The sequence below is a fragment of the Ochotona curzoniae genome, unplaced genomic scaffold (assembly GCF_017591425.1).
Source record: "Ochotona curzoniae isolate NIBS_2020 unplaced genomic scaffold, NIBS_Ocur_1.0 contig_3498, whole genome shotgun sequence".
Classification (NCBI taxonomy): domain Eukaryota; kingdom Metazoa; phylum Chordata; class Mammalia; order Lagomorpha; family Ochotonidae; genus Ochotona; species Ochotona curzoniae.
In genome coordinates, this window is record NW_024465885.1 from 2,763,971 (window position 1) to 2,782,083 (window position 18,113).

At 37.2% G+C, this 18,113-nt stretch overlaps 1 protein-coding gene across 1 annotated transcript in view; it reads left to right on the forward strand.

Moving 5' to 3' along the window:
- The window catches only part of CD200R1 (CD200 receptor 1), a 55,477-nt gene that overhangs the window by 28,311 nt on the left and 9,053 nt on the right, over positions 1–18,113 (forward strand). Inside the window, exons 2-3 of the mRNA XM_040980479.1 lie at positions 14,444–14,512; positions 16,175–16,492. Of these exons, the coding sequence (XP_040836413.1) occupies positions 14,444–14,512; positions 16,175–16,492 (387 nt within the window). The remainder of the gene's footprint in view (positions 1–14,443; positions 14,513–16,174; positions 16,493–18,113) is intronic.

Below are 18,113 nucleotides of genomic sequence, written 5' to 3' on the forward strand. Positions count from 1 at the left end.
ATAGCTCCAGGTATTGTCCCATCTCTCTCTTTTAAGTTTAATGTGAAAGGGTAAAGCAAGTGTCTCATTTCTTCCATTTTTCAAGGTCAGATTTCTGGAGGGCTAAGCCTACTTTTAAAGTTGACCTGCATGAGTCAGCTCAGCTTAGTTCAGTCTGGTTTCCGCTAATACTTCTGTATGGCAGCTGTTGTCTTAAAGGTCACTAACTTTCTTGCAAGTAAATCATGAAGCTTTTTAGTTCTTGCTTTATGGTTTTCCCCTGCATGTGTTGATTTTGAACATGCCCATGTTGCAGTCTCTTTCCCTGGCTTTATGGCATCACATTTGCTTTTTACTTTTCACCATCTTTTTTTCTTTTTGCTAAATCCATTGCTTTCAACAGATCCCTAATCATAAATGTTTTCATCCCTTTGGTTTTGACCTCTGCCCTAATTTCTACATCAGAGACTGCAGCTTAGCAGCTTGTGGGCTAGGTTTGGTCTGCAGACACTTTTAGTTGGCTCATGTAATATTTTTAAAAGTTTGAATTAGCTGTCAATTAATAATAAAATTGGGACACTTTTTTATGCAATTCTTGATCTAGTGCCTGGAGTTGCAAAGATTAAGTCAGATGATGCCTATATATTTCCCAGCACTGTGTCTACATTTATCAATGTTGAAAAAAGTGGCAACTTAATTTTCAATACTCTTTCACATATATTATTTTATGACATCAAAATTTTTTTTAAAAAAATTATTTTTATTAAAAAGACAGATATACAGACAGGAGGAGAAACAGAGAGTAAGATCTTCTATTCATTGATTAACTCCCCAAGTGATTGCAATGGCCAGAACTGAGCATATTGGAAGCCAGGAGCCAGGAGTTTCTCCCTGGTCTCCCATGCAGGTGTAGGGTCCCAAGGCCTTGGGCTGTCCCCAACTGTTTTCCCATGCCACAGGTGGGAAGCTATGGAAAGTGGGATTGCCGGGATTAGAACTAGCACCCATGTGGATTAGCCTAGTGCCACTAGGCTATTATGCCAGGTCCCATTTTATGATATTTATTAAGTCTCCCATAGATCAACTTTTTGGTTATTTTTAGTTTTGGGGAATTAACAAAGAATTAAAATTCTTTGCATATGTGAATATATGTGTATATTGAACACCTTTATATCCATTGAACGTGTTGTCCATTGTGATCACTGGTACGTTTGTTCAATATGTACATTTGGTCCAGGAATGAGTATATCTCCATGAACCAGTTTAGGACTATATACTAGTAACTGCTTTGAAGAAACAAAGCAAGCCAAACAAAAAAACAATAGGTCCAACAAGATGTTTTTTGTTAGCTTTGTGGTCTTGTGTCCTAACCAACTAATTGGTGCTCATTACAATTTTTTTAAGTAGGATTATAACTGTTTTTTTAATATATATATTTTTTTACATTTTTAATTTATTTTGAAAATCTTTACATAGTTAATTAGGGTAAAAAGGTTCAAGGGCTACAGGAAAGTGAATAAGACTAGTATTTTTTCCATATTGTTTCCTTCATGTTTAAAGGGGGGTATTAAGGGAGAAGGCCCACCCAATTTCCCACCCTCCCCAGGTCCCGGATGTAGGGTATGCTCTGAGGTTCTTGCTCAAGTGGTTTTGATATTGCCACAGTTATGAATCGCTACCAGTCTTGCCACTCCAAGCACTATGAGGTCTTTGAAAAATCCACTGATTGACATAGTCCATTATAGTTGAGATGGTTGACCTGTTCTGTCTTCTCTCTTTTCTTGGTTAGGGTTCTGAGTCCAGCATTTGGATTAGGAAGATCTCCAAAGAGACTTCTTGTATGTGCTAGCAAGTACAGGACCCAGCACAGTCCATCACCCCGATCAGCTGATGGTTGCGATTGCTGGGTTGGTTCTGTTTTCGCTCCCGACTTCCACTGGAACCAATGGGTGTTGCAGTCCAGCCTGGTTCTGCCCAGCACATACTTGGCCCTCACATAAACCAGTTGGGGTGCTCATTACAATTATATTGCCTTGTAAACTAGGGTCAAATTTGTTTATCATAAATATTTTTTACTTTCTAAATTTTATCCATTCAGTGATTTAATTATTGAATTCTTGTGTCTTGGAACTTGTTACTTTTCATACATATACCTCACATTTTCTCTTTATAAATCACTTTTGTCTCTGTATTTTATGTAAGAAGTAGAAATACAAGCAGTGTTACCTTCAACATATTAATTTCTTGTCAACATGTTCATATATTTTTCCCACTTTGGGGGTTATCTCTTTTTTATTGTTTCTTATATTTTCTGAAGAAAATTAGCATTTGCTTGTCATAAATGCTATAAATATTTTAAAGTTTCTTATTTAGAAACTTTTTTCTGGTCTTACAAAGTTCTGACTGCTTTTCATAGTCAACTTCTCAGGATCTTTCTTTATGGCACAGAAGTTCTGAGTCAAGATTAGAAAGATTTCTCAGCTCAAGGGAGCAACTGTATCACTTGGCCTGGGCTTTGCTCCTGGCACTTGACACTGAGTATGTTGTGTTCCAGGAAACACTTAAATCCTGGCAGATCAGGTAAATCAAGATGTTAGTTACCCTGTCGTCCGTGTGTGTGTGTGTGTGTGTGTGCGCGCAGGAAACAAAATCACTCATATTTTCTTCCAGTACTTTATTTTTCATTTTAATATGGATCTTCGAATAATTTAATTTTAACTTTATATTTCTCCCTCTCCCCAAATAGCTAGCTAGTTCTCCTAATACAAGTTATCAATACTGTAAGTACTCATTCTTTAGCAATTTGAGTAATCTTGTGTGTTTGCTACTAAAACAACCAACATTATTATCTGTTCATGACTACAAAGATAAATAAATGAAAGTTAAAACATTAGTTAATTTTATTACTCCAATTTTGACTTTTTAAAAATATATTTTTTCTGTGCTAAAATTTTGAATCTTTACCCAAGATGATGGTCATTGAATATCTAGATGATATTTGTTATGAATGTCTTTAAAGATGAAAGTTAGTTTCCTAAAATGTAAGAATGGGAAGTATATGCCATGATCAACTGTTCAAATTAAGTTAGAGAAAAAAATAAATACTAATTTGTACTTTTATATTTCTTCACACTTATTGAAACTCCCATTTGTGTTAACATTTCTCAGTATAGTATTTGTTGTAGAATGTTATGATATACATAAGGTCAATTGATTTTTTTCATGTGCACATTGAAGGATCTTTTCCTTATTTTCGACTGAAGAGAGCTTGATCATCATGTGTCATGATGAAGATGGGTTTGGTCAACCCTGTTGGGAGTTCTGTGCACCTCCTGGATGTTGTTTCCCAATTCTTTCTCCAGATTAGGAAAGTTTTCCTTTATTATTTCATTAAATACATTTAAAATCTAGCTTCCTTTTCTGTACTGTCTGAAACTCTCATAACTCTTATATTTGGCCATTTAACAGTGTCTCTTAATTCTTGAATATTTTTTTTTTCCAGCTTCCAGCAGTTTGGTTGAATCCTCACAGTGACAAGAAATATCATTCTATTCTGAGATTCTTTCTTCTTTCTCATTCAATCTGTTATACAGATTTTCCATGGAATTTTTAATTTGCTCTATTGCGTCCCTCATTTCCAATAATTTGACTTGATTTTTTTTTTCAGTATTGCTATTTCCTGTGTGACATAGTCCTTAAATTCCTTTAACTTGTATATGTGCTCCTCATTGTTGATAAGAAGCTTTATAATGAATTTTCAGAATTCTGTATCCCCTATTTCCTTGATGTCTTCCTCAGTTAACTCTGAGGTTGGTAAAAGCTTTTGCTCCTTTGCAGGGAATTTTTCAGTAATATTCATTGTGCCTCTGTTTCTTCTTTTGCTCTTGGTCATTGTACTTCTGGTTATCAGATTCTTCTCCCTAGGGCAGTTTTTTAAGCTGTGCCACCCTCAAGGTCTACAGTTCAATTTTACTTACTGCATTTAGTACCTGGTTTTTTGTTTACAGTCACTGTGCCACTCCCTCCAGCAAGTTTCAGGTCTGTGCTCTTGTGCTGAACTTCCACTATGGTTTCTGTAACCACAGCTCCTGGATCACCACTCTCTACAACCTGTGACACTATGCTGTGGCTGCATGGTTTTCTGTACAACCTTTCTTGCACTTCTGGTTCAAGCAGTTTCAAGGATTAGGGAGACATCAGGTGTCCTAAATAACTAGGTTGTTGGTGGTGCTGATCTTCCTGGAACCTCTTGGGCTTTAGGTCTGAGGGCCCCATGGACCTATTTTGACCCATAGGATAGCAAATTTGGTATTATTTTCCCTGTGGGACCAGTGTAACACACTCAACTGGAAGTGAGTTCACTCCCAGCTCAGTGTATGCACAGCTCACTGTTGTCCCTGCAGTCTCAAGCCTTTGCCACACTGTACAAAATGGCACCTAATGTGCCACTTGTGGAGTTCTAGATCTGTTGCTCTTAGGTCTGGGTGCAGCCCAGTCCTATTTGGGTGGAACCTGTAGGATGCCCCAATAGTATAATGCACAGAGCCAGAAATTAGTTTGCTCTTGGCTTAATGCATGTGCAGTCCCATTCCACAACCTTTGCCTCCTTACACAAAATGGTGCCTGATTCAGCTCTGGTGGGGGATCTGGGCTGTGAGACTTACCTTGTTCTCTCCACCGTTTGGGGTATACTGTTTGGGATATACTGTTCTGACTCTGCTCCTGGTCAAACCAAACAAATCAGCAGGATGGGTTTAACTTGTTGAACTCTTGGTGAATTCTCCTTCCCATCTGGTTGAGGGTGTAGCTCACTGTTGGTGTTCAGATCACTGCTCATTGACTGCCACTGGGGTGTCTGGTCACTGCAACATCACAGTGTTGTCTCTGCTGGTTTCACATGCTTGTCAATCTCTAGCTGCCCTTCTGTCATTGGCTTGTCCTTTCCTATTTCATGGAATGTGCCCTCTTTGCTTCACCTCTGTTTAAATATGTCCTTACCCTATTCCGCCATTTTGATTCTCTATTTGCTTTAAAAAAAAATTTATCTTGCTACATGGAGCTCTGTGCAATAAAATCTATTTTGCCTTATAGTATTTACATAAATAAATCACATTGTGTATGTTTTTTTGTAACATTTTTTATTTACTTAGTATTCTGTTGGAGATTTATTCGTTTGTGTGTATGTGTAATATATGTTAATTTTACTCTAAAATGTTAAATATTTGCAATGTGTTTCTTTGTTGGAAAAATTCTGGAGCATAAAGAATAAGCATAGCTTAAGATAAGAGATCTCATTTTCAGTATTTCAGCTTTTCTCCTTATATGCCATTTCTCCAGGAATTTATTTTAGGTAGGTTGTCAAAGATTAGTTGGTTGTGGCTATGTACATTAATTCCTGCATCTCTATTAAGTTCCAGTAGCTTATACCTATTTTTGTGCCAGTACCAGGTTAGTTTGATTATAACTGCCCTACAGTATGTCTTAAGGTATGGTATTGTGATGACTTTGGCTTTGATCTTATTGTTTAAGATTGCTTTAGTTATTCAGGATCTCTTGTGTTTCCATATGAATTTTGGTACCATTTTTTCCTACACATGAGAACATTGTCTGTCCTTGTCATTTTGATTGGGACTGCATTGAATTTATAAACTGCTTTTTGCAGCATGGACATTTTTATGATATTAATTCTTCTAATCCATGAACATGGAATACTTTCACATTTTTTGCTACTTCCTATTTCTTTCTTTAGTGTTTTAAAATTTTCATTGTAGAGGTTTTTCACATCCTTGGTTAAATTTATTCCGAGGTATGTAACTTTTTGTCATTAATGTGAATGATACTTATATTACAAATTCTTTCTCAACTATGGCTTTCTGTATGTGTGTATCAACACTATTTTTGTGTATTGCTTTGCTATACTGGAATTTTATCAAACTGTGTTATAAATTCCAATAGTCTTTTAGTGAAGTCTTTGTTTTTCTGCAAACAGGGACAACTTGAATTTGACTTCCTTCTTTCTTTTTGATTTTAATGTATTTTCTTTATACACACTGTACAAATTACATTTGTTTTACAGTACAGAGTTAGCACAGTGATACTTCCTATCCTCTTCTCCCTTCTACCTGCATAGCCCTTTGACTTCTTTTTCTTGTCTCATTCCTCTCGCTATAACTTCCAGAACTGTACTGAATAGCAGTGGTGAAAGTGGGCACATTTGTTTCTGGATCTTGTGAAAGTGATTGCAATTTTTCCCATTTAATATGATGCTGGCTGTGGGTTTGTGATATGTTGCCTTGATTGTGTTAAGGACTGTTCCTTATATACTCAATTTGCTTGAGGCTTTTTATTATGAAAATATATATTGTATTTTATTAAATACTTTGCAGCTTTTGCCATAATGATGTGGTTTTTATTTTTCACTTTGTTAATGTGATATATCACATTTAATGATATATGTATATAGAACAATCCTACTTGATCTAAGTGAATATTTTTTTCTAATGAATGGTTGTAACCAGTTAGCTAGTATTTTGTGGAGAATTTTTGCATCTATGTTCATCAGAGATATTGGCCTATAGTTCTCTTTGCTCTATCTTTTCCAGGGCTTAAAGTGGTCTTACAGAGGTTGTTTCGAAGGATTTCCTCCATTATAATTATTTTGAATAGCTTGAGAAAATTGGAATTAGCTTCTTTAAAAAATGTTCAGTAGAATTTAGTAGTGAAGCCATCTGGTCTTGGGTTTTTCTGGGTTTGGAGGATTTTTTTCAATTCAATTTCTGTTTCAGTTATTGGTCCATTTAGGTTTTCTATGTCTTGATTACTCAACTTTAGTAGATTGCATGTATCCAGAAATCTGTTTCTGCAAGATTTTCTAACTTGTCGGCATAGAGTTGTTTGTAGTAATTGCTGATGATTCTTTCTGTTTCTGTGGTATCCACTGTGACATTCACATTTTTATTGGTTATTTAAATAATTTGGGTGTTTTTTTTCTTTTCTTGGTTAGTTGGGTGAATAATGTATTGATTTTGCTTATTTTTTTTTTTTTAGAAAAACACCCAAACCATTTCACTGATCTTTTCTATCATTTTCATTTCAATTTTGTGTATGTATTCTGTAATTTTGATAGTTTCTTTTTATTAACTTTGGATTTGATTGTTCTTATTTTTCTAGGTCTTTGAGATGTATTGTAAGTTATTTATTTGATGCCTTTCTGATTTCTTGGTGTAGATGGCAGTTATTATCAACTTTTCTCTTAACATTGCGTTTGTTGTAATCCATAGGTTTTGATATGTTATCATCTTAATTTACTTATAGTCACTTTGATTAACTTTTGATTTCTTTCTTTCAGAAGCATGATAGGCCAGTTTTCATGCATTTGCACGTTCTTAAGAGTTTCTTTAGTTATTAATTACCAGCTTTGTTTGTTGTGGTCAGAAGATATAAGGCATTTTTAAAAATTTTGTGAGACTTTTTTCTAGTCTAGTGTATGGTCTATCGTAAAGAAAGTTAAATGCACTGATGAAAAAGAATGTGTATTTTGAACCTCTGGGAAAGAAATGCTCTGTGGATATTAATATTTGATCCATTGTGTTGATTAGTTCTGTTGTTTCATTGTTTTTTGTCTGGCTCACCTGTCCTTTGATGAAATTCCCCAATATTATTGTACTGGAGTCTGTATCTCACTTCAGGTCTTTAACACTGTTTAATAAGTGAATGCTCCAGCATTGGGCACATATACATTTGCTGTAGTCACATCTTTTTGCTTATTGATCCCTGAATTATTACATAATGGCATTTCTGTCTGTTTTGATAATTTTTGTCTTAAAGTCTGTTCTGTCTGGTATCAGGTAGCCACTCCTGCTCATTTTTATTTCTAATTGTATGGATATATTTTTCCAACCTTTCACTTTCTGTCTGTGTGTACCTTTGTTGATCTTGCCATATTTCTGTAAATATTCCTATTATTTGTATTGGATTTCCTTGTATGATTAGTAGATTTTCTGCCTTTATATTCTTTCATTGTGCTTGTTATCTTTTTGTTTCTGTGTAGGACACATCCTTAAGTATCATTTGTGAAGTTGGCTGCTTGGCACAAAATTCAAGTTTTATTTGTTTTGAAAGTACTTCGTATTTTGCTTTCATTTATGAATGAGAACCTTGCTGCATAAAGTATTCTGGAGGGAAGCTTTTTCTTTAAGGGATTTGTTCTATTTATTTCCATTCTCTCCTAGCCTGAAGGGTTTCTGATGAGAAATCTGCTGCCAATCACCCTTCAGAGGAGATCCTTTAAAAGTGTTTGGTGTTTGCTTCTTTGTGCTTTATTTGGAAATTTCCAGTATAATGTGCCATGGTGAAGACCCTCTCTGATCGTGTCTACCTGGGATTTTGTGTGTTTCCTGTAGTTGAATGTTCATATCTGTGTCCCAGTTTGGGAAATTTCCTGATAATATTTTACCAAGTCAGTTTTCCAAGTCATTCTGCTTTTCTACTCCTCCAGGAATGGCTGAGCCATGTATGTTTTGCTGCTTGATGGTATTCTGTTGATTTTAGTTTCTGTTGAAGCTAACTGTTAAGGTTTGAATTTTAAGTTTTTAGAGGCAAAAAAAAATGCCTAGCAAAAATATCTGTACTGTATTATGTTTATTATAATGATAATTGGAAAAAGAAATATTCTCAAGGTAGCCAAATAAACTTTACTTTGTCAATATATGTTTAATCTCCTGATCTCATTCAAATATTTTACATATATATATATATATTTCAATGAAATGTTAAGAAAACTAATTCATAAAGTTGAGCTCATTTAAATATAATCATGAAATTTTAGCAGAATTATACTGCTTGAGTATCTTTCACATGTTCTTTCTTTTTAAGCCTTTGCAGTTTATTTGTTTGAAAGGCAGAACAAGCGAGAGGGAGAGAGAGAGATCTTCCATTCACTGGCTCACTTCCCAAATACCTCCAACAGCCAGGCAGGGCCAGGCTGTAGCCACAGAAGTTCTGTTCAGGTCTCTGCTGTATGGATGTCTGGGGCCCAGTCACTCCAGCTGTTATGTGTTATCTTCTCAGGTATGTTCACTGGAAGCTGGATTGGAAGTAGAGCAGTGCTGTGCTATGTGATAGGGACATCATAGGAGGTGACTTAATCCATTGCATCTCACTGCTGACCCTTACAGGTTATTCCTGTAAAGTAAGAATGATGGTCCAGGATTTGCACAGGTAAAAATGATGACAAATAAATTCATATAGCTATCTGAAAAATTCAGGAAACAAAGATGAAAAGAATAAGTAAAATTCCTGCCCGTCACATTTCCTAGCCTATAAGAATAATTCACTTCATAATGCATAATGATTTAGCTTTGTACTTGTTATAATAACTTTGAAGAGTTACAGAAATTTGGGGTAAAACAGTGATTTTGAATTTGAAAAAACTTAAATCACTAAGTGGTGACTGAAATGATTTTGTTACTTGGTTTTCCTTGTGTGAATTGTCAGGATATTTTCAGATTTCAGCTATTTATTTTGTGTTTTTTTAAGAAGTAAGAAATTCATTACATGTTGAATAACAATAAGAGTGCTTAGCTGTGAAGATTTTGAAAGAAATAGCAGTGATTTCTGATTAGTTCAGCTCTAGCATAGAGACCACAAGTGTTATAAAACTATCAATACAAAGGTTAAAATAAACTCTTATATGTTGTTATGTTTGGCAACTATCTGATTTCTTATTAAATCATAGTCACATTTCTTAACCCACAATTTCATCTTAATGTGTGGGTGCCAGCTTGTAGTTCATGTGTTAGATTCATACCTGCTTTATTTGTGTTCCTCTGAAAGACCTGCAAATGGATGAAAGAGCAGGAGATCCTAATGGTTTTGTTTTCCATCTCCATACATTAGAAGTCCTGCATAGGTACTGGCAGAAATATTGTCTCCTGCCATTAATCTATGCTATATTTTGGTTATCAACAGTTATTAAATTGGGAGGGTTTTTTATGTAAAGGGAAGCTTCAGCAGTGTTCATTGGTCTTTTTTTTTTTAAGCATAGCTCATGCAGAGCACAGCATTTTCCAGTAGATGAAGATTGTTGAGCATCACAAGGAGATCACATGCTGCTTCCGAGAGCCTTTTTCCCCTCCCTGGAGGAAGCCTCTCCAGAATGTGACTCTGCACAGTCATGCCCAGGCAGCCTGTGCTGTGTGGGTGGCTTGTGCTTGCTCAGGCCAGTTATGACAATGATGATTTGGGAAAGGAAACTTCTGGGGCTTCAAGTGAGTAAGAAGTTTCACTAGTAGTAAAAAAAAAGTCACAAAACACGCTCATTTCTACGGATGATTTTGTTTTAAGTGAAACAAATGATTTTGAAACACTGTTTTCAGTGTTGAATCTTTGCATTTTAATTTGTATGGGTGTGTTTTCTAAAACTGAAGGTTTCTGATACTACTTTCTATGCTCTCTCTCAAGATTACTGAGAAAAAGATTATGTACAATTAGCTGCATTCATTTAAAATGTGCAGTTTGATATTTAAATGTATAATTTAAAATGTAAAAGTTGTATAATAATTGTGAATCATCACCACAAACAAAATGGATAACATTTTATTCACTTTCAATATATTTTCTTATTTTTCTGTTTGTTTGTGTAGTGTGTCCCTGACTTTGGTTCCACCTGCATACAACTCTTTCTTATCTTAAGGTACTTGGCATTATATATGAGTAGTAGTATTTGTGTGCTGTTTTGTATGTATGCGTTCTGTTGTGTCCTTTTTCACTCAGTAGAAAGCTTTTGAGATACATCAATATTTTGGTTTTTATTTTTTACTGGTTAGTATTCTGTATGCATAATTTATCAATTTACCTGTGGATTGATAATTGGATTGTTTCCAGTTTTTAACTCTTGCAAGTAAGTTTGTGAATTAAACCACGATGAGCATTTATGCACATACCTTGTGTGGTAGGGATGGCGTTGTGGCACAGAGAGTTAAACTGCCACTGGCCAGACCAATATCACATGGGAACTCTGGTTCGAGTCCCGGGTGCTCTACCTTCAATTCAGCCTCCTGCTAATGCACATGGAAAAGCAGTGAAGGATGGTTAATGTGCTTGGGGCTTTGCCAACATGTGGGAGACCCAGATGGAACTCCATGTCTGCGGTCATTGTGACCATTTGGGGATTGAACCAGTGGATGAAAAATCCTTCTCTCTACCTCTTCTTATTGCTCTCTGTTATTTTGCCTTTCAAAAATATTTATTGGAAAGTCAGCTACACAGAGAGGAGAGGCAGAGAGGAAGGTCTTCCATCCATTGGTTCACTCCCCAAGTGGCCTCAATGGCCAGAGCTGAGCCGATCCGAAGCCAGGAGCCTGGAGCCTCTTCTGGGTATCCCACACAGGTGAAGGTTCTCAAGGCCTTGGACTGTCCTTGACTTGTTTTTCCAGGTCACAGGCAGGGAGCTGGATGGGAAGCAGGGCTGCTAGGAAACAAACAGGCACCCATATGGTATCCTGGCACATGCAAGGACTTTAGCTGCTAGGCTACCACACTGGGTCCCAAATAAATAAATCTTTATAAAAATCTCTTGTGTAGATGTATATTTTATCTCTTAGATATGTGTTATTGGAATATGTGCTATGTAGCAAGAATGTATTATATATATTTTTAAATTGACAAAAGGTTTCTAGTTGTAATATAATTTGCATTTCAACTACTAACATATGTGTATCCAAGTTTTAAAAATTTTAATCCATGATTATTGGTGTGCAATCTCACTGTTCTTAATATTTCCTTATGGTTATTAATATTGAACATCTTTCCATGTCTCTACTGATCATTTGAATATCTTTTCTTTTGAGATTTTGTTAAAGCCATTTGCTGAGTATTTAACAACGAGTTTTTCAAAAATTTCTTTTTATTATTATCATTTTATGATATAGTTCCATAAGCCCTGGAATTTCCCTTATCCTTTCCCCAATTCCCTCCCCCCACCCACTGACTTCTTCTATATTATTACTATAGTATAGTTCTCCATAAACAGTCATGTGTCCATCACTGCAGGCATGGACAATGGCAGAGGGTCCAGCAACCTGTTGTCAAGATATAGTTAACAGTTTCATTGGGGGGTCCATCTTTAGTCTGGAAGTAGAGATGCATACTGCATTGTATCCTCACATCTGGATATGATAGTCTCCATTACACAATTACTATATATCTCCTTAAATGAAAAACCACAATACAAAATCAACAACAGGCAGAAAAATAGAAATTTACAATGCCATAAGGTCAAATTATATGCTGCTAGATATGATAGTCTCCATTACGCAGTTGTATATCCTATATGATAATATTTTATTAGGTATATGTAGTATAAATATCCACTCCAATTATTTTTCAAAAAAAACTTACTCACTTATTTCTTTGAAAGGTGAAGTGACAGATAGGGAGACAAAGATCTTTAACCCCCTGGTTCACTCCCCAACTGGCTACAAGTGGTAGGCCAGTCTGAATCCAGGAGCCTGGAACTCCATGTGCGGCTCCCCCATGGGTGATAGGGGCTGTTCCTTGCTGAACTAGCAGCTTTTACTTCCCATATTTTGATGCTCTGTTGTAGGAAGTATATATATTAAGGATTAAGCACATACTACTTTTATTATTATGTCTTCTTGGAGAATTGATTGATGATATGATATGTATTGCCCATATTATCCCTGGTAATTTTCCTTTCTCTGAAGTCTTCTCAGTCCCAAATTAATAAATGATTCCCATTTCTTTTACCATTGTCATGACACATATTCTTTATCCTTTAATTTTTAAAATGTGCTTTTTATACTTAAAAATTTCTTGGAAGACATATATTTGGATCTTGCTTTATTTTTTTTTAAAGATTTGTTTTGTTTGAAAGGCAAATCTACATCTAGAATTAGAGACACAGAGAGAAAGATCTTCCATTTGCTGTTTCACTCCCCAAATTGCTGCCACAGCCAGAGCTGAGCCCATTTGAGGCCAGAAGCCAGGCGTTTCCTCTGGGTCTCTCTCCTGGGTACAGAGTTCCAAGGCCTTGGTCTTTCCTTTGCTGCTTTCCCAGGCCATAAGCAGGGAATTGGATGGGAAGTGGAGCAGCTGGGACATGAGCCAGCAACCATATGGGAGGCTGGCACTTAGAGGTTGAGGATTAGTCTGTTGAGCCATGGCACAAGCCTCATGGGTCCTGCTTCTTGATCTACTGTGGCAGGATTTTAAAATTGTTATATTTAGACAACTGATGCTCAAAATACTTTCTGACATAGCTGAGTGAATATTTACCATAGTTCTCAAATTTTTGTTGTTTTTTTTTATTCTTATATGTAGAATGATATTTACTTAAAAGGCAGAATCACACACACACACATGCAGACAGAGAGAGAACGGTCTTCCATTGACTGGTTCACTGCTCAAATACTTACAACATCAGGGCTGGGTCAGGCCAAAGCTAGGAGACTAGATATCAATCCAAGAAGGCTGTGTGGATGGCAGGGTTCTAAGTACTTCAGCCATCATCTGCTGCTTCTCAGGGTGTTTATTACCAGCAAACTGAATTGGCAGCAGAGTCATAACTGAAACTGGACATCCCATTAGGGGACATAGGCATTCCAAGCTTATGTGTCTTTATCAGTATGCCAAATGTCTCTTCTTGTTTCTAAAATTTTCGAGAAGTTCTATTTGTTCATCTCTATGAGGTGTCTGCTATTTGACTAAATATCTTTATTTAGAAAGTGCATTCTGGAGAGGGGTATATGATCAGAGCTTCCTAGGTGGGATACCTATATTGGCCCCATTCTCCTGCTTAGAGAGATGGGGTAGGGGTGGTGTGGAGACAGGGTTGGCTTTTTAAAAAATGACAATTTATTTATTTATTGGAACGGCAGAAGGAGAAAAAGAGAGAGAGACATGGAGACATATAAATCTTTCATTTACTGTTTTGTTCCTCAAATGACACACTGACTAGGGATGGGCTAGTCCAAAGCCAGCAGACTAGAACTCCATCAGGGTCTCCCATATGGGTGGTAGGGGTCCACGTATTTGGGTCATCTTTGCTGGCTTCTCAGGTTCATTAACAGAGTGGTGGATCAGAAGAGCAGCATTGGGACTTGAGCCCGCGATCATATGGGATGCTTACATTCATACGTGTTGCAGAAGTGTAAGCCTGCTCTGTCACAACATCAGTCCTGGCTTTCCTTTTTGAAAATACTTACCAAGGAGAGTACCTCATAATAAGAAACTGACTAATAGACTTTGAATATAATCTTTAAGATAGCAACATGACTTTTCTTTCTAGCGGAATAACTTCTAACTATACTTTTGCTATGACTTTTTTTGTATTTTTGTTTGTGATGAATGATTGTCACATTGAATAGATCAGAGTAGAAACAGTGGCTTCTACTCTACTGGAGTTCATAACACTGATTCCCTTTGTTCTCTAAATACTTTGTAGTTTCAAGTGATTCATGTATACAGCATGGAAAGCAGATGATGCAGAACACTTCAACTCCTTCCCCAGAAGGTAAAGTACTTCCTTATGCAGTGGCTGATGTTGTGGGGAGGGAGCGTTGAATTTTGCTAAAGCATTAGCTGAAGGCCACTCTGGCAAGTGAAGCATTTGGTGATCTGAATATGATGCCAGGAGGCATCTAAGTGACTCAGTCTTAGGTTGTTCTCCAAAGAAGCCACATGGTTCCTGGCATCTTAAGCTTTGCCAAATTGGAGTGGTGCAAATAGTGTAAATTTAATTGCATCTCAGACCTGCATTGAAATCTTACCTTTTTCTTCCTCTAATTATATCATCTTAAATTAGCCATGAAATGCAAGCGCTGGGATATTGCAGGAGAGATAGGTGACATGAAACAGGCACAGAGAGATAGTAAATGCAGAGTTTAGCAAAGAAAAGCATTATCCATGTGAAAAGTTCCCTCATGATTATGCTAAAGTGATGACATCACTGACACTCACCTTTGTTGCAAACGAGCTGTATCAGAGGTAAGTGCTCCAGCCATCTCTCTGCAAAACTGACCTCAGTGGACACATTATATCTGTCTGTGGGAAGTGTGAGCTTCTGTGAGGAGTTTTCAAAAAGCTCAGATAAAATACGGTATAAAAGCTATGCATGGATTTCAGCATTTTTAATCCCAAACTAAATTTATCTTTTGTTCTTTTCTATAAACTTTCTGAAATACCCTCATATGTTAGATGGTGCTTATTGTTTCAGAGGTTAATTTTTATTTCAAAAGGTGGATTTCACTATGTTTTTTTATTTAATCCTGGTAACTAGATTTCAAGAGCAGAAACAAAATCTGTGATTGAAGTTCACAGCTGCACTGTCTGGAAACGTGTGTGACTGCACAGGCAGGAAGATAGATGCATCCAGAGGCCGCACTGGATACTGTCACACGTTCACAGTAGAGTCCTTCTGTAGAACAACTCCAAATGAAAACAGATCTTGTGTTTTATTTTATGCTTTTAAATTTATACATTATTTCTGTTTATAGAAATAAAATTGTATAAAGCATTTCTTATCACTGTCATTATTTTTAATTTTTATGGAGTTGCTAACCTGGCAAAATTAGAGATTATTTTAAGAACTGCTGATTTTACTGATTTTGTGACATCTAAATTTAAAAAAAAATAAGAAAAATCTCAAATATTTCAACCTGAATTTAAACTTAGTTACTTTTAATGAAAGTACATATACTTTCCACACTTATGTTTGCCTCAAAAGCTACTTCAGGGTCAGGCATTTGTAATCATGATTTTGCTGAAAGTTTTTGCACTCACCAAAATTCAGAAAGGAGATCATTACATTATTATTCATTCTACTTTACACTTAAGAGTATGAAATATAGACTAGATAAATCTGATAGTGTCTGTCATTAGAAATTGGATTTATGGAATGCCTTTGTTCTGCTAAAACAAAAAGTGGAGTTCTGTTTTCTGTTTATTACTATATAGCTCCTGAATTGATTTCAGTATATGCTATAATATTTATTGTTTTTGTAATGATCTAGGGAAGAGTGCTTAACGTTTGGATTACTTTTAACATGTTAAATATATTTTGCTAATGTGAATTTCTTATGTAAGTACAACTTCATTTACCATGTTGTGGATGACGTTCACATGTGAAGTCCCTCATCTAGCTTGTCTTTGTCATTCTCCTTTCATGTGTGTCCAGTCAACACCTCACTGCCCGTGCTGATGGGTGCAAAGGCTGTGCTCTGCTGCCCTGCTCGCCCATTGACAAATGTGTTGGTAATCACATGGAAAATAACCCTGAGACACAGGCCCACCTGCACAATGGCCTACAAGAAAGAAACAAATGAGACTACAACAACCAACTGTGCTGATGAGAGAATAACCTGGACCTCCAGACCTGACCAGGATCCTACACTTCAGATTGACCCAGTGGCCCTCAGTCATGATGGGAACTACAGCTGTCAAATGGCTACTGTTGTTGGGTATTTTGAGCATAGATATCACCTCCAAGTGTTAGGTAAGGAACGGAACATCATGTATTGTGGTTTACTGATCACTAGATTTGAGAACAAAGCAAGTATCTCTGTATATTACATATTCTTGATATGTTTTTTAAATTTTTATTAATTTTTATTTTTTTAAAGATTTATTTTTATTATTTTTTTATTGGAAAGTCAAATATACAGAGAGGAGAGACAGAGAGGAAGATCTTCCGTCCAATGATTCACTCCCCAAGTGAGCGCAATGGCCGATGCTATGCTGATCCGAAGCCAGGAGCCTCTTCTGGGTCTCCCACACGGGTGCAGGGTCCCAAAGCTTTGGGCTGTCCTTGACTGCTTTCCCGGGCCACAGGCAGGGAGCTGGAAGGGAAGCGGGTCTGCCGGGATAGAACCGGCGCACATATGGGATCCTGGGCATGCAAGGCGAGGACCTTAACCACTTGTGCCACCGCTCCGGGCCCTCTTGATATGTTTTTTGACTGTAGAATATCATGTATATTTATTTATTAAAATAAAAAACATTAATTTCTTAATGATCCTTTTACAGGATCATTAAGGGATGGAGAGTGGATCAGTGAGTGGAGAGTGAGTCACATGACCAAAGCAGGGAATAGGGCAATTGGTGCACTCCTCCTTGTTGTCTGAGTACATTAGCGTCAGGTGAGAAGGATTGGAGATGGTCCATTGGCGTTGCTCCAAGGACCTTGGGGTCGGGGAGAATCCAAGGGTATTTTTGTATAAGAGGTAACATAATGCGTTTGTTCTCAGAGGTGCTCTTTCATGTTCTCTGTACAAGTTCTCAGGCCTTTGGTTTTCCATGTCCACCCAGAGTGTCCACAGACCCAGGTGCTTGGCCTGAAGTGTTATGACACTTGTTTTTCTTTTTACTCTTTTAAAATATATACATACCTACATATATATATTTATTTATAGAGTTATTTATATTTTATTGGAAGATCAGATTTACAAGAGAGAAGGAAAGACAAAGATCTTCCATCCACTGGTTTACTCCCCAAGTGGCTGCAACTGCTGGGGGATCCCGGCACATGCAAGGCGAGAACTTTAACGACTAGGCTACCTCCCTGGGGCCCTCTTTCCTCTCATTGAAGAGTTACTTGAAATCCTCTATTGGGTTAGAGGATCTGGTTTTCTTGCCTTCCATGCACATCTTCATCTTTTCTCTGGAGATAGCAACAAGGGTTTCTAGGTCCCACAACATGTGCTGCATGGTTGTGCCATGTGCCAATGGGACGTTCCCTGAGATTAGGGTGCTGTCAGTCTAAGGTACACATGTAATTCAGGGGGCCCACTCTTGAGCAGTTAGCCCTACCCGACTCACCCCCAGCCTTGGCTCTTGTGTTCCTCAGTGGTGCTGCAGGGCACCGCTGCCTGCCCCATTTCCTGTATGCATCTTCAGGTTGAGGGTTTCCTCTAGAACCCCCACCATGTCAGTCTTAACTCCAGTTGCCATGAGTGCGAGCGCTGCAGCTCTCATGCACACCACTGGATACAGTGATCTAGTTGGGAATGTCCCCTTGAGCCCCTACTAGACCATTTCTCAGACCTAGTTCTCTTGTGTGCTAGAGGATGCATTGCCCCAATGTGCTCTGCTCCCAAGGCCCGACTCTCATGCCCCAG